Genomic DNA, 22123 nt, shown 5'->3' on the forward strand with positions numbered 1-22123 from the left:
TCAAGATCAATAAGTCCTTTTTTTGTAATTTATTTTGTCCAAATACTTAAGTCCATATTTAACCATTTTGCTCAGTGGATCATTTAAGTCCATTAGTTAAGGCACAGCCCTCTGGTACGTTTGCAGAGTCCCTTGAAGAGCCGAGCAATGTCACGGAACTATGCCTCTATCTCCTTAAGCTAAAATGATCCCCGTACAAATTGTATAATTGAGTCTTCAGGAAATTATTTTCCGTTCATTTTAATATCCTCTAATGTGTGTGTGTGTGTGTGTGTGTTCTCAGGGAGGCTTCACTTGGAACAGCGTGTCGGGACGCTCTGTGGGTCTGAAGCCTGTCCCTCTGCAAAGCCTCTCTGAGCTGGAGAGAGTTCGTCTCCAGGATGTTGCCTTCGGGAGACTTCTTCGGGATCGTAACTTGGGCTGCCACATTACCATCCCTAAATGTACACACACACACACGCACGCACACATGCGCACGCCCACAATTGTGTACTTCTTCATCCTGTTTACATGTTAGTGTGGTGCTAAAGACCTTACAAAATCTTTTGTTTATTCCTGCCTCTTTTTTTAGACGTTCACAAACATAAAAAGTCCCTGAGGCGGAAGCTGGATTCACTATCTAAGGAGAAGAGTAAAGACAAAGGTAATGTGTGTGAAGTACTTAATATAAGGGTACAGTGGCTTGCCAAAAGCTTTGTGCTATTGGCACTTTGGTACCCTTTTTATTCCTGGAGGTACAAAGAATAGAGATCAATAACTAAAGTATTAGTGTTATAGCTCCAAAACACACAGTCAGAAATAGAGAAGTTGTATCCTGATTGCCATGTTTGCAGCCTTTTTATGTCATGGTGATGTTGAAGCATGTTCTTTCTGAAGGAATGTATTTACTGTAAGCTCCTCCTCCCTCTTCCACTTCCTCTGACATTTGAAAATAATCTATAAAAGAACAGAAGGGTTATTATGGAAGATAAACAAAAACAGTCTTCAATGGCAGCTTGTTGGTTTCCGTGTATCCTGCGACATAGACACACCCTCATTCCCTTTTTTATCCTTTCTGTTTATAACGCCACTGCAAAGCAATCAGTCTATTTGATAACATGAAAGTAGTTAAATCTTCGTCAGCTTTTGTTGCATGTGTAACAATTGTCATCCCGCACAGTCCAGACTCCACATCCCCACTGACTGAAAGCAGGCTTGTGCAATATTTTTAATTTGGAATTTAATTCAATTTATTTTCCAAAAATTGGAATTGGAATTTATTTGTTCTATACCAGTGATTCTCAAACTGTAGTAAGGGTACGCGGGCTCTATCTAGTGGTACGCCAAATAATCACTTATAAAAGGTTAATAAGGGGCGTTAATAATAAGGGGCGCCGGAAGTTGGCAGACCCGTTAGCTATCCTATCCTTGAATGGGATTGTGCTGAAAATCTCAATTTCCCCTCTGGGATTAATAAAGTAGTTCTGATTCTGATTAATCAGCCTTCAATGATGGTCGTTATAATCCGACTACTGTAGGCCGTAGTCAACGCCAAAATAAATATTTAAGACACTAACAGAACCATCTTAGTCCGTCATCATGATTATTCAACACACGTGAGAACCAAATATTTGCCACATTCTCCGCTTACTTACACCCCTTTACAGCTTCCCAGCCAATCAACATGCAGAACAAACACATACAAACATTGGCAGAAAAAGCTGCATGTAACAATGATGCCTTCAAGGCCATGGGAAAACCACAACATCTATTAATCATTGAGTAAACTATATTGGAACATAACATAGCATCCAGTCCCTTACAATATAAGTACAATTACACAAAAATAAAAACATGAAATACTATCCAAAATAGTCCAAAATATTAAATATAATTGTTGAATAAAACCTTTGCTTTGTTTTTAATTAATACTTTGTCCTACTAGGCTACTGTATTCTAATCATTATGGTGGTATTTGTGTTCCTGAGGTGGTAGCTGGTGAAAACAGTCAACAGAATGTTGAATTGGAATTACAGGAAGTGGAATTGAATTCATTGCAAACTCTTTATAGGAATATGAATAATTTTTCACGGTTACCAAAGGTTTTGGCCTAAATGCTTTACGAACACTAAAATTAACCACAAATTTGCAAAATTTTGAAGTATTTTCCTTCCATTTCCATAATTTGAAAGTAACAATATTCATGACATAATTGGCTAAAATGATAGCATGCTTACTTGTTACATAACACTTAGCTTGCTAGCAAGATTGTGCTAAGTAACAATATACATGACTTAGTTTTACACAAACACAATTGACTAACATGCTAACAGTTAACATGCTAACATGTTAATTGTTCATTTATTTAAAGGGAACATATCATGATTTTAATCTACATTTAAAGCACTTTCTTGTGGTCTAGATAACATGTATTGGATATGCTCTGGTGTACATTTTGCATACATTTTCCTCTATAGTCACATTTGTAACCTGTTTTTATTTTTAGTTTGTCTGCAAAATGTCCGTTTCTGGGGCGTTCCCAGATTGCAAATGAAACCACGCCCTATCCTCTCCAAAAGTATTCTTCATATTTTAAAAATGTACACTGTTTAAATATATATCTTGAAGTTGTTGCCACAATTTTTTTCCAGACACTGCTGAAAATAAACTTGATTAACATTATATATAATCACCCTGTCACAACATTAGGTACACCTCCAAACTCACCAATCGGGGAAAAAAATTAGGGCTGGTTTTAGCAGCATGTATGTCACCGCATGTTGTGACATAAATGATTATGCGTATGCCAAGATTAGATGAAAATGATACTTTATCCTACCTTTTCTTTGTGTTTCCTATCAGCCCTTCTGGCTGATAGCTTGACTTACTGTCCAAATAAGTACGTCCACCTCGCTGTGACTCCCCAACTTCTTAAGAGTTCTGCTGGATTTTGTATGGAAAATATAGATGTAAGGTAAAAATACAATTTATTTGCCTATGCTGCTCTATTAGCATCTGGATTATTCACCTCTACATGAAGGTTCATGGATACCATTACAATTTATTGTGTTGCTGCTAGCAAACAAATGGTGATGAATTATAACAACCTTGGTGAGGGTATCAGCACTTACTAAACTTTGGCTCTTGATTCTTCCACAGAGGCGCCGCCTCAGGTGTTTAGCATCCCGCTGGCACAGGTCATCTCCAACGACCGCACACACAAGCAGCGAAATGATGCTCCACAGGAGCAGCACTGTGACCCAACTGAACTGGTGCTGTCCTTCCTTCACTTCACCTCCACCTTTAAGAAGGCCAACAAGGAGCTGTCCAGTAGCAACTCATCCCTGAGCTCCAATTCAGAAAGTTCTCATAAGTCACCTTTTGTGCATGCGGCCGACACAGCCCCACGGACACGCAGAAGGGTAAAAATACACTTGTTACTTGTACGTACTTTGTTATTCACCACAGCTTTATACCTCAAATAATGTCGCCCACTCTAATGACGCCACATTGCACTTTATTGCCTGATGCATTCACTGGAATAAATAAATGCCTTAGCTCAAATAAATCCCTCTGAAATAAAGTACTTCTAAGTAATAGTGTATGTATGTAATTATTATACCATTTGTAATTCTATCTAAAATAACTGTAAATGTATTATAGTGAAGAATGTTAGGATGTTATGTTTTCAAAAAATATTCTTAAAATATATTCAATGTTAAATATAAAAGCAGTTATTTTATTATACTATTAGAATTGTATGCTACTTTGAAAATATGTTATTTGAAACAAATTCAACTTTATATATAAAAACACCTTTTTGCAGATTCTGTTATTTTATGACACAAATATATACCATACCATACCTATAAAGGTGTCTGATAAATGCCATACTTTTCATGCACAAAACACTCTGGTTGTCATCCATCCTCAATAAAGGGTGGCGTGTCCGTGGACTGCATCACTGACTTAGACGACAACCAGTCTCAGCTCTTGGAGGCCCTCCAGCTGTCTCTGCCAGTGGAAAATGCGGTGGACAGCAGGAAGAAGCGACACAACAAAAAGCTGAGTCTCAACCCCATGTACCCTCAGGTGCCCCGGGTAGTGGAGCTCTGCTGCCAGCACATGGAAAGTCATGGTACTCATACTATAAAATGTTTTCTGCACCCTCTATCTGCTGCAACACAGCATGGTATAGTCCAGGGGTGTCCAAACTTTTTTCACCAAGGGCAGCATAACAAAATGTCAAAGTGTACGTTTTTTGTGTTTTTTTTTAATTTTGTAAACAAAAATGCTTAAACAGATATATATCACATACAGACAGATTGCATGAATTTAAAGACACAACTTTGTTTTGTAGGTGACAACATTTACTGTCATTAGTTATTACAGGGGTGTCCAAAGTGTAGCCAAGGGGCCATCTGCGGACCAAAGCTGAAGAGACATAATGTAATGGAAAAAAAATGAAATATTGATACTAATAACTATTAATAATACAATGTGTCACTTATAACACACAGCTGACACTAAGTTTAATATATAATGTCTGTTTGAAGCTTTTTTTTTTACAAAATAAAAAAAATATTAAAATGTTCCCTACAGACTTTGGATTATTTTGTATAATTCGTATTAATTTTTTTATTTTGTATATACAGTACAAGCCAAAAGCCTTGGACACACCTTCTCCTCATTCAATGCGTATTCTTTATTTTCATGACTATTTACATTGTAGATTGTCACTGAAGGCATCAAAACTATGAATGAACACGTGTGGAGTTATGTACTTAACAAAAAAAGGTGAAATAACTGAAAACATGTTTTATATTCTAGTTTCTTCAAAATAGCCACCCTTTGCTCTGATTACTGCTTTGCACACTCTTGGCTTTCTCTCGATGAGTTTCAAGCACACCTGTGAAGTGAAAACCATTTCAGGCAGCTACCTCTTGAAGCTCATCGAAAGAATGCCAAGACTGTAGGAAAAAGTAATCACTGCAAATTTTGAAGAACAATAGTCATGAAAATAAAGAAAACGCATTGAATGAGAAGGTGTGTCCAAACTTTTGGCCTGTACTGTGTATTGTATACATTTGTCATTTTATTACGTCTTTTTGCTGTTATTTTCTTACATTTTTATGGTTTTCCAACATGTGGGCCTACAAAACTCGAGCTGCTATGGACACTCCTGGTATAGTCCATATATGTACACTTTGGACATCAAATAGTGACTTTTTGTCCTTTCTGTATAGGTTTGCAGACTGTTGGAATTTTCCGTGTGGGAAGTTCCAAGAAGAGGCTGAGGCAGGTATGATAACAGCTATCTTTGAACTTTTTCAATGCGAGTTGGGGGATGGATTGCATCACCACTCTTACAGCAATTTCTGTATTATGCCCCTCCCCGCCCGCCCCTTGCTCCAGCTGCGCGAAGAGCTCGATCAGGGATGGGAGCTTCATTTGGATGAGCAGCACAGCGTTCACGATGTGGCGGCTTTGCTGAAAGGATTTCTCAGAGACATGCCCGACCCACTGTTGACAAGAGAGCTCTATACTGCATTCATTAACACAACATGTGAGGCACTACTGCAAACATCAACAAATGTACCATAAATCTGCCAGTTATAGTCATTAAATCTTTTTCTATGATGATGATGATAATCAGTGTTGGACCAGGTGGAGCAAAAGAAGGCCATCCAGCTCTTGGTGTTCTTGCTTCCTCCGTGCAACTGCGACACGCTGCAGCGTCTTCTATGTTTGCTGTCCTCTGTGGCTGCACATGCTGACGGCATGCTGGATGAGTCAGGACACAAGGTGACCATGCGCACCTGACTTTAAATTTGACTTCGCCATACATGGTCGTTTAAACTCCACCGGTAACTTCATTACAATGTAATGAGATCCAAGATAATGACAATTGACTGATTGACAAATATTAGCCTCAGCTCTAATAGATGGCCTGCCCCACGTAGTCACTGGGTGCACCACCCATTTGCACAAATTATTATAACACCTGGTCCCTGCAGGAAAGAAAGTGTCTAATTACATTTACTACGACTTATACCAACATGTTTCACTGTGGATGTCAGACCAACAACACACACAACCTGCAGCACAGACAGGGCATCTGTAAAGCTGACGTTTGTACTGTAAGAGCTATGGGTGTCCCGATACAACTTTTCACTTACTTTTTTAAAATGTTTTATTTATTTTTGTTTTTATTTAAAAGTAAAGAAATAAATTAAATTAAATAAAAAATATATGTATATTTGGAGTTTGCATGTTCTTCCCGTGACTGCGTGGGTTCCCTCCGGGTACTCCGGCTTCCTCCCACCTCCAAAGACATGCATCTGGGGATAGGTTGATTGGCAACACTAAATTGGCCCTAGTGTGTGAATGTTGTCTGTCTATCTGTGTTGGCCCTGTGAAGAACATGGATGTATTTATATTTATATTCAATAAAAATCATGTTTTCATTTCCATACGTTACCGATATTGGAGCGTTGATAATTTGCCGATACTGGTATTAATTCAATACAAATCATAGTACATACTTATTATTTTGTAGATAAGACAGTGATATCCAAGGATATCACTGAATAAGGATAGTGATATCTGGGTAATTTAATTTGATTAAGTGAAATTACCCAGTGAATAATGGAAGGTATGAAGAACACAAACCCATTTACAGATGTATGCTATCTTTAAGTTGAAGTGGAGTGGTAATTTGTTCTTCTGAGACAAATAATGGCCACAAAAAGTGAAGCTAATTACACTAAGTTAAATGATGCGGGTACGTTTTGTTACTGGATACTTTCTAATACATTTCTGCCTTGGAGACTTTATGTGTATTTGTTTACATTGACAAATGTGGTGTTTTAGACTGCAATATTGTTAAATTAAGGACATTTATGTCTAGCTTGTGTGCTTAGCTGTTGTGTATTTGCCATCTCCTTGTAGCCTAAGCCTAGCATGTTTACCTTGTGTAAATGACTTGACTAAAATACAAAAAAAGACCAACCTTGTGTGCTTATTGGAGAATATTTAGATATTAATTGGCATTCCAGCTTCGCACAAGGAAAACGCTGCAGGACTTTTTGTATCGGAGCTTCTATCTGAGATTTTTGGTAGATACTTGTTGTTTTGTTGCTATTAGACCAATATCAATATTGGATCGGGACATCCCTAGTAAGAGATAGAATATATTTATTCCGTATGTGTCCAAAAAAGTGACTTGTGATAGTGTGGCAATATGTACACGGGGCACAATGATTGGAATATCGACATTTATTATTAAATATTATTCAAATGCACAGTACAAAAAGGGCCTCTGCCCTAAAATGTGTCACCCCAGATTGTATCCTGATACTCTCTGCAGCTGAGTAAACAAACACTCCTGGTTACACTACATGGGGATTACAGTAACTGGACATTATGCTGTATTTTTTGTATTCAGTGTAGTCATTGCAGTGGTATAGAGCTCAACAGTGTCATGGTGGGACATGTGTCTAATATTTAGGTGACCTTATTAAGTAAAACGAAAAGGGCATACGAAAAGTGTGCTTCAGCTTATTACCCTACAAAAAGGTCGTTGTCAACCCCCCCAGTGATTAGTGATAAATTAAAGGTGGCAGAGCGGTGCAAAGTACCTACAATGTCTGTAATTAACCTCTCTATGTAAGATGTCAGAGTGAAGTGTTTGAATAGAGGATCTTGGTTGTTCTATTTTTTTTGCAGCAGCAGTCAGTGACTAAGGAGCATTTTAGCTAGCACAAACATTAACTAGTGAATACATAATGTTTAAATGCACCGGAATAAAGCTTAGTAAAACACTGTTGTTGATTTTGTTCAGAAACCAGGAAACAAGATGACCTCATTGAATTTAGCCACCATCCTTGGGCCCAACCTCTTGCACAAGCAAAAAAACCCAGACAAAGAGTTTGCAGTCCAGAGTCTAGCCCGCGCCGAGGAGAGCAGCGCCATCATCAGAGTAGTCCAAACCATGATTGATGCATGTGAATCTCTGTTTTTGGTAAGTCCTCCTCACTATAAACTGTTTACCATCATGAGAGTGGAATGTTTTATTGTAGCACAGAGAATCCTGATAAACTGTAAACATTAACTTTATTAGTTTTCGCAAGTGCGCTTTTATGGTCGTGGATAAACAAAGCAGTACCTTACGGCAGGAATTTAATCCTGAACTGTTTAAACTTTAACCAGGAATTGCATTGCAAATAAGAAAACCTGCTGCAAAGACATGCTATTACTTGTTCAGAAATACATTATCTTCATACAACTACTACTATATGCAACTACTGGACTAAGACCATAAGTGGGGATGTTGTACTGGGGCCCAAAGCACAGGAGAACTTTGTAATGCCTATGACTAACAGAAAACGTACACACTTTTTGTACAGTACAAAATATAACACAACATAAACCTCCAGGTTCCTGCCGAGCTCCAGAATGAAGTTCTGCTGAGTCTGTTAGAAACGGATCCTGACGTTGTAGATTACTTACTGCGGCGGAAAGAGACTCCGTACTGGTGAGTGTTGAAAAGTGTACTTGTCTGAGCTAATCACTGACACACCGTTACCTATCAACCATCTTACACACTTTAATGGTTTGTATCCATTAGCGTCTCAGGTGTAGTTGGACCATGTGCGCCCACGTTGATGGAAAGGTGCTCCTCGAACGAGTCTATGTCCAGCGGAGAGGCGTCTCCCTATGAAAACAGCTCTCCTGTCCTGTATGAGCGGCCTCTGCTGGAGGACGATGGGACGCTCTCAAACGGCGGCACCAAAACTGCTTCTGAGCTCAGTAGTGGGTCAGCAGACGCATCTAGAGGCACGCCGCCAACCTTTACAATCGGTAAATACTCATTGTAAGCTCTGAAATGGAAATAGATGTTCATACAAGCAAAACAGCAGCTCTCATTAGGCTCTGGCACATGTGTAACTGAGATTAATGGCGTTGTCAGCAAAAGCCTGCTTCATTTAGAGTTATTGTGCTCCCGTCGTGCCGTGAAGTAAACTGTAATTATACCCTTTTGTAAAGTAATTAAAGGGCACAGTAGAATTATTATTTTTTTTCCAATCATTTCCTCTTCTCTGTGTTAGAGGAGGCCTTAGAAGACGATCAGTTCTGGGACACCTGGCATCAATTCTTCAGCAAGAACGTCATTGATCTCAAAGGTAATGTATGAATTAGGCTTTAATGTACCAACATTATCAAATTGATTTGAATATAGGACTGTGTGTCAAGAAAGCGTCTCCCTTATATCCGGAGATGTATACATGCAAACCAACTGTTGGCAACAAACAACTGTTCTTCCTGGCACTTACACAAACACACCTGTGGCCAAAGGTTGCTGTGCACAAAAAACAGGGTTGAAATGTGTGCAAGTAACTTTCACCGTAAACGCTGGTATTTATAGAAACAATTGTACTATGCACTTTTTCGACCAACGGGAATCAGCGACGTCCGATCATGGCACCACAAAATAAAGCCTCTACTCGCATGAAAAAACACATATGCACTATAAAATACACAACAACTCATACAGTATATTGCACTAGGTCTAATTCTGGATGTATTGTTTATTTATTTGTTAGAGGCTGAATATCAAAATATATAAAGCTGTATTAATGTAGTTATATTGTGCATGCATTTGAATTGTGGTGGGTCATTAAAGTATTGTTTATTTTGTTCATTTTATTTAATTATAACAATGTATAAATCGATCAGGAGGTGTATTTAAATTTGTTTTTGGCCAAAGAGTAAAAAGTACTTTTCCAAGACTAAAGACGGAAAAATATTTATAGCAGCATGATAATTCCTTAGATAAAATCATCTTATGAATTTAAGTTATGCTTACATTTGTTTTTTTAACACATTTAGATTTTGGGAGTTTATAATACTGTTGGGGTGCAAATGATTGACTCTCACGGAGCCATGCTGCATATACACATCGACTACGTATTCTCATGATGAGTATCACACCTCAAATATTTTTATGACATAAATAGCTGTGCAAAAAACACATCTATTGTGCCAGTGATATATTGAAATCATCTCATATGTATGCCAATTGTCCACAAAAGGTTTAAATATTGCTCATGACGACGACTTAGTCTAGAGTCATGTTACAGAATGTATGCTTTGCATTACTTGACAAAATAAATATATATGAATAATGAATACATTATTTGGACAACGACTTGGCGAACAGAAAGCTAAAAGGTGAACATGTTTTTCTTCATCTCAGAAATAGTTGTCAGTCACGAGGGAGCTGACGTTATGATCTGTCAAATATTGACATTCCAATTAAATTTTTGTTTTTATTAAATATGATGTTACATAGCCCTCCAAAAATAAGCATGATCAGCTTCTTTGTAGTCACCAAGTCCAACTTATTTCATTGCATCCTATAACTCATCGCCATATTCATGATCTAATTTGCATGACCGTCGTACACGGATGATTTTGGTAAGACACCAGGGCGAAACTCTTCTACAAATAATTCACTGCGGGTATAATTTATAATGAGAATAGTGTTTGCATGTGTGTACAGCATAGTTGTATTAATCTGAAATGTTACACTTCAATTACAAGTAATACGTGCAACCCCTTCGTTACGCGTCATTACAACTTTAAAATCAAGATGTCCCGATTTTGATAACGGGATCGAATCGGGGCCGATATTTGCCTTTTTTACCTAATCTGTGATTGGTTACCACAGCTGTGCCCCAGTGACTAAAAACTGCAATCACGTGAAAGATTCCTTCAAAAGGGATGCACGCTCGGGGAGGCACAACTACATTTCTATATTCCTTTTTACGCACATGCAGGGAGTGCACGAATTGAAGGAGGGTCCATGTCTTGCTAGAACACCGACTCGAATTCAAGGGCAAGCTGCAACGAACTATCCACAGTGACAAGACGCTTCAAAGATACTGATCCTTACCACCATGGCGGGAAATAAACTAAGTTTCTTCCAAGTAGTATATCATTGGAGGACTAGAGGAAAAGGAATGGCTAAGCATGCTACACACTAGGGTTGTACGATATACCGATGCTAATAAAGTACCGCAGTACAAATGAATTCAAAACGGTACTATACTGCATTTGAAAAATACCGGTACTGTTTTTCCAATTACATGCTGCCATGCAACGGTGACATACAGAGCGGAGGGGCATGTTTAACAATGTGTGTTTTACCTGCTGCATGTCTTATCAGTGTACTTTTAGCCATAGTAATATTTTTAGTAGTTACTCAAGATTTAGTTTTTCTTATAGCATAGACCAAGAGTGGCAACCATAAATCATACTGCCAATAAAGTTGTCTTTTCTATTCTAACCTAAACCTAGATTATGGCAGGCCATATGTAATACTGTATATACAATTGCAAACTGTTCTCTGACCACAACAAAAAACATTTTTTAATGCCTTTTAATAAAATGCAATTTTCTAAAATTGTTCTTTAACTGCAATAGGAACCATACACAAAATAAGATGTTTTGTTAAAATGAAGACATTTTTTTTTTTTTGTGGTCCCCTTTATTTTTAAAAGTATCGAAATATATTTTGGTACCGGTTTCAGTACCAAAATATTGGTATTGGGACAACTCTACTACACACACACGGACACACACGGACACACAGAGCAGGACGGCACAAGAAGCTAACCGCTAAAGCTTCAATGTAAAGTATCGATACCTGGTATAGTATCAGTATATAAACGATACCAAAGTGATATGATATTTGTCTTTTTTCTTATTCTGGTTATTACAAAATATATTTTTGGGGTTGTTTTTGTCATTGTTTACAAACTCGGGGAGTACGTCTCCGGATACAGGAAGTTATCTTTGAAAGCAAAATCTAAATGGGTTTAAAAAAATAAAATAAAATCAATAAATTGGAGCTAATAGTAGTTTTTGCTTGTGTTTACTGTAGCCATTATAATTGGTCTGAACACCACACAAGGTGTTCGGGTCTGTGGGACCCGTTTTAATTTTGTATGGAAAGAAAAATGATACAATTAATTAATTTTTCAAACTGAGACTCACTGACTTTGGCTCATTTTCTGTGAATAACATATATCAGAATACATATTTAATGACCACACACCATACACCTCCCCTACACATTTCTATTACATATACGATGTCCGGGTCCACTGGACCCGGGGCTAATGAAAGTGTGGAAATTGATGTTCTGTGTACCACACACACACACACAGCAGGCCTAGACAGGAGGAGGACAGAGTGTAGGTACACAGAACATCAGAGGGTCAAATGTGCGAGAAAATGAGAGCAGACAGTGTTGACAAACAATGTTGCAACCTTGTGTGGGGACTGCAGGTGCAGAAACACAAAAGAAGAATCCCTGTGGGATGCAGAAACTGGCAGAGAAATTTTCCGTGCAACGTTCATATTGTTGTTACTCAGCTGGCGTTTGTGGGTCTGATGGACCCGTTGCATTTTGTGGCTTTTAATGCCTCACAATCAAGCACTTTTATGTTAAAATACTGAACAGATGTAGACAAGACAAGCTTTATAGAAATGTTTACTTTAGATATTTGCTATGAAACATTTTCAGTTCTATAATCTATTGTCAAAGTATCCGATCAGGACTCGAAATCGGATCAGATCAAGGGCCAAAAATTTTGACCCGGAACAGCCCTAATTTAAAAATGTAAATTTTTCATGATAACACTGGCTAAGTCCCTGCATTCACCTGAACACACGACAACACCTCATCTTCCAGGCTATAACATATTTTTAGGTGAAAAATAGAGTTGTGTCTGAGCGCTTGTTTGCATGTATAAATCTATACACCCTGAATATAAGACGTTTTATATATTTTTTCTGGGAACAATTACAATGTTGTATTCATAGCAATACATTTTAATTAAGAATGTTAGCTTATTAGAGGTTTTATGATGGTGGCGGTTTGACCTTGGAACAGATTATTTCTATTTTGGTATGCCACGTGATCAGATTGTGTTTGGCCTTAAAGGTTCTACTCTATATGCATTCATATTGAAAGTACAAATAATGTAGAAGATCCAGTGCAACCTTCAAATGCCCAATGCTGCTCTCTTCCAGGCTGCCTTGAAGACGCTTCTGAATGGAAGTCATTTGGATCACTGGAGGGGCTGAACGGTCGCCAAGGTAACAACAAGCTCCCCATCAGGCCTACAACACAGATCTCATTGGATGCATTAGAATGCAGGCCACACCTCCCGGTGGCTCGCAGTAGACGCGGTGGCGACGGCAGCCCTGGCGACCAGATGGAACCGAGGCAACCAGAACCATCGTTACATCAGGTACCCATCAGCCAATCGGGAGCCATCAGCTCGGACAACGTGGCGGGCAGGACAGGACGCCCTGTTGATGGGGATTGTTTGTTTCGACCTGTCAGGAAGATACACGTCTCTCATTCTGCGCCATCTTTCATCACGGATCAGTCTGACGCACAAACACAGAACACAACCCCTAGAAGTGGACCAGAACAGGCCTCTAGGAGTCCGACAGACAAGTGTCACATATGGCAAATTTTGTCAAAAAACAATGGAGACGCACTTCCTGAAACACTGGTGTGACACACGACTTTCTGATGAGATGCTGGGAAGCTCTCAGTCGTAGCACTACAGGATATTGTCAAGACTGTTGTACTATGTGTTTATATACATGCAATTATTGTGATTTATGACATATTTTATTTTCGAGATAATATCAGACATTGAAAAAGAATGCAGCTCAGCCATACAAAAACATGTAAACATATTTTATATTTTAAGGTTTAACTTAATTAGCCGCCGCAGAGGTTTGAATGCTGAATGTAAGCACATGTATACACGTATCTTTCTTTTAATGCTGTTATATATATACAAGAGCTTTACAAACAATACCGTTTAGCATTGCATTAAAAGGTGAAACAAGTGCAGTGCTTTACTGTCTTCATCAAAATAAAAACAAATCTAAATTCATGTGAGTACACACTTTTCATTTATTTGATATTTCACAGCATTCCTGTTTATTTATATCTATTAAACAGTATCCTGCACCAATTCTGTCAAAAATACTCCAGCTTTTGTATTCAATATAATTGTTTTTCCATTTATCCAGGTAATATGCGACTCTCCGGCTGACTAGAAGTGTTGGGTAAACTCTATGATTTTTTTAAATGGTATTTTTTAAATTAAATTAATAGAATTCTCTTTTCACAAATAAGCCAACGGCTGCCAGTTTAGCTCAATTATGCTGTGATAATGACTTTCAATATCACGCGGCAATGAAAGTTGCCCCGTCGTCCAAGTTGAATTAATTCATAACTCATTGTGAGTGGAAATTATGCATGAAATTGAATTCAATTGCTTATTTAATTGCAGGCACGTGACAATGACACCCGAGGAGACTTATACCCATGATGACCACATGATGGCAGCATAAGACAGGTAAATAACATGGGTTTCAAATTGTTGCCTCAAGCTCAGAGCATTAAATATATTCATTGTTATTGCTTAAGGCCAATAAATATTTTGCACCCTGGTTTGTGTTTGACATTTTAAAATGTCTGTGAAAAAAAATGCACTAAATACATTTTTTAAAGCCAAACTTTTACTTATGTGTGACTCCTCCGCCTTTATGTGACCATCACTAGTGAGCAGAGACATGAGTTATTAATGATAATAATCCCAGTCTCAGGGCTCTTTTAACGACCCTCTTACAGCTTGCTTTGATGCCATTCAATGATCTAACAAGCTGTCATCAAAAATCTGATGTTTCTTTTTTTTTTTTCATCTTACATTTGTAGTGCCTAGAATGGATCGTAAGGAGCTGATCCCTTGGTCTGAAAGCTGCAACTGTTCCCAGCAGGCGGTGCTTCATTGGCTGGCTGGCATCAGGAAGGTGCAAGAAGGAGAAGACCAAGGTCACCGCCTAAAAACGATGGGGGAGTGGAGTCCTTCAGTCCCGTCTCAAGGCCAAGACAGACAGTGAGATCCTGTGCATCGCTTCTGTCTGCAGAGCTTTGGTATGTTTTGTAACCATCAACTCCCTTGTTGCCTCAGTGTTATTCACATTCTAAGTGCAAATTTACATTCCAAGCATCGTTTCCCAAATGTTTTCATCTCAAGACTCAGATTGAATATGCAGCACCTCCCAGAGGTACCAAAATACATCATGTACTGCGATATAGCATTAACTTACACAACAATGTGCATAAAATAATGGTAAAAGAACACAACAAACACAGACTTATTGCAACAAATACGAGTCTAAAAGACCTTTGCCAAGAAAATGAAATAAAATAGCTTACACAATTTGATTACTATCTGCAATATAACTTTACCCATTATTCCCAGGTGAGTGTAAGTGCCAATAAAAGAAACACATACAAGATGATGACCAATCAACTCAAGACTTAAAAAGCAGGTGTTGATAAAAGACTTCCCTGCTGTTAGGTGTTACATGATGTTGGCGATGTACAACCCCATGTGCTAATAGCAATGCATTTTCTCACATCTTTGTGTACAACAATTACATAAAGTACCCATAAATGGTGAATGGATTGTACTTGAATAGCGCTTTTCTACCTTCAAGGTACTCGAAGCACTTAGGCACTATTTTCACAGTCACTGATGGCGGGAGCTGCCATGCAAGGCGCTAACCACGAGCCATCGGGAGCAAGGGTGAAGTGTCTTGCCCAAGGTCTCAACAGACGTGACTAGGATGGCGGAAGCTGGGATCGAATCTGGAACCCTCAAGTTGCTGGCATGGTCGCTGTACCACCCGAGCCACGGCGTATACTGTTATTGATAAGGGATATTGATATAAAATCCTACGACTTACAGTTGTGGTCAAAAGTTTACGTACACTTGTAAAGAACCAGGATCCAGGTGAAAGGAACCATGTTGTATTCTTGATAGCGGGTGTTGTAGGTAGTCCGACATTTTTTATTTGATTCTACCAATTCAAAAATAAAACTTTCACTAGTATATTACTTCTTTTTTCATAAAATACATATTCAAATGGCAGAATAGCAGAAATAATTCTTCAGATTTAAAAAAAAAAAAAAGAAAAGCCAAGGATCCCCCTGGCCACCCACTCGACGCTGCTGCCAGGAGATGGAGTGGCATTTGATGCATACATTAATAGGATAAATGATAAATGGGTTATACTTGTATAGCGCTTTTCTACCTTCAAGGTACTCAAAGCGCTTTGACAGTATTTCCACATTCACCCATTCACACATTGATGGCAGGAGCTGCCATGCAAGGCACTAGCCAGCAGCCATCAGGAGCAAGAGTGGAGTGTCTTGCCCAAGGACACAACGGACGTGACTAGGATGGGAGAAGGTGGGGATTGAACCCCAGTAACCAGCAACACTTCCGATTGCATGGCTGCCCTCTAAAGACCTGGCATGCATACTACAGCATTATTTACCTGATTATTTGTATTAGGGCTTGCAAAAATAACAAGTTAACTCATGTGATTAATCTAAAAAAATATTGCATTATTAATGTACATATGCAGAATAAATACGCAATTTATTTCGACATGCTACTCTACATTACCCACAGATGGTTACCTGAAAGGCGTCGTGGGTTATGTGTAGAGATGTCCGATAATATCGGACATCGGCAGTGTTTGCTGCCGCCCAGCAAACACTGATACCGATATTATCGGCCAATAAATGCTTTAAAATGTAATATCTGAAATTATCGGTATTGTTTTTTTTATTATCGGTATCGTTTTTTAAATTTATTTATTTATTTATTTTTTAATTAAATCAACATAAAAAACACAAGATACACTTACAATTAGTACACTAACCCAAAAAACCTCCCTCCCCCATTTACACTCATTCACACAAAAGGGTTGTTTATTTCTGTTATTAATATTCTGGTTCCTACATTATATATCAATATATATCAATACAGTCTGCAAGGGATACAGTCCGTAAGCACACATGATTGTGCGTGCTGCTGGTCCACTACTAGTACTAACCTTTAACAGTTAATTTTACTCATTTTCATTAATTACTAGTTTCTATGTAACTGTTTTTATATTGTTTTACTTTCTTTTTTATTCAAGAAAATGTTTTTAATTTATTTATCTTATCTTATTTTATTAATTTTTTAAAAAAGGACCTTATCTTCACCATACCTGGTTGTCCAAATTAGGCATAATATTGTGTTAATTCCACGACTGTATATATAGCAGTATCGGTTGATATCGGTATCGGTAATTAAGAGTTGGACAATACCAAAATATCGGATATCGGCAAAAAGCCATTATCGAACATCCCTAGTTATGTGCGATTGTGTCAGTGCAAAAATTAGTGATAATACTCCGACTGGTGTGCTCGCTAGAAAACTTCACTTCAAATTACTGGAGCTTGCTTAAAACGTGCTAATGGTTTAATCTAAATACATGATGTCCATTCAATTTAAATAATTGTTTAATTCTTGAATAACATTCTGACAATAAAATTGCATTTGTGTCCAAATATTGGTGTCTTTTTTAAGTTAACTTAAATTATGCATTCAAGTAATAACCAGTTATTAATCTTGATTAATCCAAAAGTGTGATTAATCTAATTTAAAAAAAATACTTCGACAGCACTAATTTATATATTTTTCTGTCTCTTTTTTTGTACTAAAGTAATAATTGATTTATATTTTTAAAACAATAATTTTTCAAAGTTAACTAGTGACTAATTTGGTTTTATTAATTTATGGCTATTTATCTTATAACAATCATTTTATTGCTTAAAAAATCCAGAAGAATAGCGTTTTTAACTCTTATTTAAGGCTCATCCATCCATCCATTTTTTACCGCTTGTCCCTCTTTCGGGGTCGCGGGGGGGGGGGTGGCTGGAGCCTATCTCAGCTGCATTTGCGCGGAAGGCGGGGTACACCCTAGACAAGTCGCCACCTCATCGCAGGGTCAACACAGATAGACAGACAACATTCACACACTAGGGCCAATTTAGTGTTGCCAATCAACCTATCCCCAGGTGCATGTTTTTGGAGGTGGGAGGAAGCCGGAGTACCTGGAGGGAACCCACCCAGTCACGGGGAGAACATGCAAACTCCACACGGAAAGATCCCGAGCCCAGGATTGAACTCAGGACTTTCATATTTAAGGTTGACAGCCCTAATTTATAACAATGACCAAACAGTATAACACATGTTATTGTATTTAAACAATATTTTTAAATGCCCTCAAATTACCCTAGTGCAGGGGTCGGCAACCAAAAACGTTGAAAGAGCAAAAATACAAAAAACAAATCTCTCAGTAGCTGCAAAAAGTTAAAATCCGTATATACGTCTTTTAATGAAGGCAACACATGACGTAAGTGTCTATAGCTATAATAGCCTACTATCAAAATGATTGTGTCGCAGGCTGAAGCAAATCTTCGTTGACAGAAATGTTGAAATGTAATATTTATTCTGCACATTTTTACAACATTAGAAACCATTAGTAAATCAGAGGCTACTCAGAAGGTGAGATAACTCATGGAAATTACTGGCTTTTAATGGCCAAAGGTATAGATGTGTGTGTCCAAGCTAAAGGATATGACAGGCTGTCTTCTTTAAAATAGATTTATTACAATCTTTGGCAAGCTAGGTAATGTTTGCTGTGGTCTGGAACAACATGGCACACAAACAACTATCTGATAATATGTCATGAGACATGCAAAACTAAATTATATACAAAGAGGATAAAAGTAAAGCATATTAAATGAGTTCAAATATACCTACAAAGGAGGCTAAATGATGCAATATGTACATACAGCTAGCCTAAATAGCATGTTAGCATTTGTTAGCTTGCGTTCATGCACTGACCAAATATGCCTGATTAGCACTCCAACAAGTCAATAACATCAACAAAGAGCACCTTTGTGCATTCATGCACAATATAAAGCATTTGGTGGACAAAATGAGACAAAGAAGGAGTGGAAGATTTTACATGTAAACAAGAGAACCGCCAAAATTAGTAGGACAAAACGATGTTCACTCTCATCAGTGAAGCATACACACAAACATATTAAACAGTGGGCTTTCTAACAATTGGGAAGGCTTGTGTCATATTTGTCCTTAAACAAAAAACATACTAAAACAAAAAAAAAAACATTTTTCCCCCATCTTTTTCCATTTTCTACCTTTTTTAAAGTGTGGTACCACATATGGTTCCGTACTCTCTAAAGCGCGACCCCTTCTAGTTGTTCTAAAAAATAAAAAAAAAACATTTGAGCAAATGCTTCACTGATAGCACATGTAATTTATAGTTCAGCACTTGATTATCGCGACACCCTGATTTATTAATTCATCATCTTAAAAGCAGCACAAATTCCCAAGCTTCTCTCTGAAGTCATCTTTTACCTCATTGAGCGTAATCATTATCGAGTTTCAGTGTGAGAAGCACACATGGTTTTATTGTTCCAAACACACAAGCAGCGTTGTCTGCTTTGTGCCAAAGACTCTTTTTCAAAAAATGGTTTTATTTATTTCTTATTCCCATGGCACGCATATAACACAGTGCAGATGTGCCGTGTGTTTAGAGGGAAGAGTCCGGGTGGGGGAGGGGCAGGAGATCAATGTGGCTCCATCCCAGTATGTCACTTTTTTGGCATATCGAATGATTCACCGCTTCAAACTATATTGGCAGTACAGTCACAAACAGTTGTTTTTCCTCTCTTGTCAGACTTGAGAGTCCTCGTGTAACACAGCATTCAGATATTACTTTACGGGGCGGCTACACGGATTAGGTTCAATATTTTGTCGCAGCCAATTAGCATTATGTCTGAATATATGCACTCATATTCGCAGGCGTCATTTTGATTAATAAACTCAGTCGAAGTCCAAATGAATTCTTACAGTGAACGCAGAAACGCAAAACAATTGAATTAGAGTGTAGAGTATTCATTTGTCAATACCCCTTAAACTAGGCCGGGGGTCATCAACCCGCGGCTCTCGAGCCGCATGCGGCTCTTTAGTGCCGCCCTAGTGGCTCCCTGGAGCATTTTTAAAAAAGGAAAATGGAAACAAATGGGGGGGGGAAATATTTTTTTGGTTTTAGTATCTTTTTGTTTGAGGACAAACATGACACAAACCTTCCCAGTTGTTAGAAAGCCAACTGTTTGTATGTATGCTTCACTGATGAGAGTATTTGGTGAACATCGTTTTGTCCTACTAATTTTGGCGGCGGTTCTTGAACGCACCATAGTGTGGACTGTGACGCAACAGTTTGTTTACATTTAAAATCTTCCACTCTTTCTTTGTCTCATTTTGTCCACCAAAAGTTTTATACTGTGCGTGAATGCACAACGGTGCGCTTTGTTGATATTATTGACTTGTTGGAGTACTTGTTTGGTCAGTGCATGACTGCAAGCTAATCAATGCTATCATGCTATTTTGGCTAGCTGTATGTACATATTACGTCATTATGCCTCGTTTGTAGGTATATTTCAGCTCATTTGATATCCTTTACTTGTATCCTCTTTGTATGTAATTTCAGTTTTGCATGTCTCTTGACACATATGTATGTAATATTGGCTGCATTTCAGATAGTTGTTTGTGTGCCATGTTGTTCCAGACCACAGCAAACATTACCTAGCTTGCCGAAGATTGTAATAAATCTATTAAAAGAAGACAGCCTGCCGTTTCCTTTAACTTGGACACACACATCTATACTTTTGGCCATTAAAAGCCAGTCATTTCCAGGAGTTATCTCACCTTCTGAGTAGCCTCTGATTTACTAATGTTTTCCAATGTTGTAAAAAAGTATAAAATAAATATTAAATGTCAACATATCTGTCAAAAAAGATTTGCTTCAGTCTGCGACACATAGTCATTTTGATAGTAGGCTATTATGGCTAATATAGACACTTATATCATGTGTTGCCTTCATTATAAGACTTATATACAGCTTTTAATTTTTTGAGGCTGGAGACAGATTTTTTTTTGTTGTATTTTTGGTCCAATAGGGCTCTTTCAACGTTTTGGGTTGCTGACCCCTGAACGAGGCGTTTCATGTTTTCATAGAGTGCCACATTGCAGTTATGGCTGCCTTAAGAGGACGGCTTGTAAATGTATTCTCACCTCATGATATTATTACACAATGGCCTAAGCCAGTAATTCCCAAACTTGTTTCACTAAGTATCACCTCATAAAACATTTGGCCCTTCAAGTACCACCGTAATGACAAACATTAAAATACAGTAGCGTAGTAGGCCTTGATATTCATTAAAAACAAGGCAGTAGTTTTATTCAACAAGTATATTTAATATTCCTCCTTTTTCCTCTATCCTTTTGTTGTGAGGCATGCATCCTTTGCTGTTGCCATTTCTAATACAAAGTAGCGTACAGTCCGAGCGTGTACTGTATCTGCCCGTAAACTCGCTATAGAAGCGCTAAAAACTACAACAAAAAATGACGGGGAGAAGACGCTGAGCAACATTAATAAAACACATCCTGAAGAAATCGGCTTGAAGATGGTCCGTAAAACATAATTTAAGCAAAATTTTGACAAAATAACCACAATTAAATGTTAAGTAGACCAGTGTTTTTCAACCTTTTTTGAGCCAAGGCATATTTTTTTGCATTGAAAAAATCCAGAGGCACACCACCAACAGAAATCATTAAAAAACGAAACTCAGTTGACAGTAAAAAGTCGTTGTCGCAAATGTTGGATATGACTTTAAACCATAACCAACCATGCATCACTATAGCTCTTGTTTCAAAGTAGGTGTACTGTCACCACCTGTCACATCACGCCGTGACTTATTTTGAGTTTTTTGCTGTTTTCCTGTGTGTAAGATTTTAGTTTTTGTCTTGCACTCCTATTTTAATGGCTTTTTCTCTTTTTTGGTGTTTATCTGTAACAGTTTCATGTCTTACTTTGAGCGATATTTCCCGCATTTACTTTGTTTTAGCAATCAAGAATATGTCAGTTGTTTTTATCCTTCTTTGTGGGGACATTGTTGATTGTCATGTCATGTTCGGATGTACATTGTGGATGCCGTTTTTGCTCCACAGTAAGTCTTTGCTGTCGTCCAGCATTCTGTTTTTGTTTACTTTGTAACCAGTTCAGTTTTAGTTTAATGATTAATGGTTGTACTTGTATAGCGCTTTTCTAC

General features: G+C 37.9%; 2 protein-coding genes across 3 annotated transcripts in view; both read left to right on the plus strand.

Moving 5' to 3' along the window:
* The window catches only part of LOC133664488 (rho GTPase-activating protein 6-like), a 45606-nt gene extending 31595 nt beyond the window's left edge, over positions 1–14011 (plus strand). The window contains exons 2-13 of one of the 2 annotated variants that reach the window (XM_062069147.1): positions 284–443; positions 572–643; positions 3139–3401; positions 3919–4117; positions 5226–5281; positions 5395–5545; positions 5636–5784; positions 7823–8002; positions 8418–8515; positions 8609–8841; positions 9090–9164; positions 13081–14011. In XM_062069147.1, the coding sequence (XP_061925131.1) occupies positions 284–443; positions 572–643; positions 3139–3401; positions 3919–4117; positions 5226–5281; positions 5395–5545; positions 5636–5784; positions 7823–8002; positions 8418–8515; positions 8609–8841; positions 9090–9164; positions 13081–13577 (2133 nt within the window). In that variant the 3' untranslated portion in view covers positions 13578–14011. The remainder of the gene's footprint in view (positions 1–283; positions 444–571; positions 644–3138; positions 3402–3918; positions 4118–5225; positions 5282–5394; positions 5546–5635; positions 5785–7822; positions 8003–8417; positions 8516–8608; positions 8842–9089; positions 9165–13080) is intronic. The other variant, XM_062069148.1, reaches the window with a different exon arrangement.
* A 369-nt stretch (positions 14012–14380) lies between these two features.
* mid1 (midline 1) overlaps positions 14381–22123 on the plus strand; it is a 130342-nt gene continuing 122599 nt past the window's right edge. Inside the window, exons 1-2 of the mRNA XM_062069153.1 lie at positions 14381–14432; positions 14792–15010. The gene's annotated coding sequence lies outside the window, so the exon portion shown is untranslated. The remainder of the gene's footprint in view (positions 14433–14791; positions 15011–22123) is intronic.

The sequence above is a fragment of the Entelurus aequoreus genome, linkage group LG14, assembly GCF_033978785.1.
Source record: "Entelurus aequoreus isolate RoL-2023_Sb linkage group LG14, RoL_Eaeq_v1.1, whole genome shotgun sequence".
Lineage (NCBI taxonomy): Eukaryota > Metazoa > Chordata > Actinopteri > Syngnathiformes > Syngnathidae > Entelurus > Entelurus aequoreus.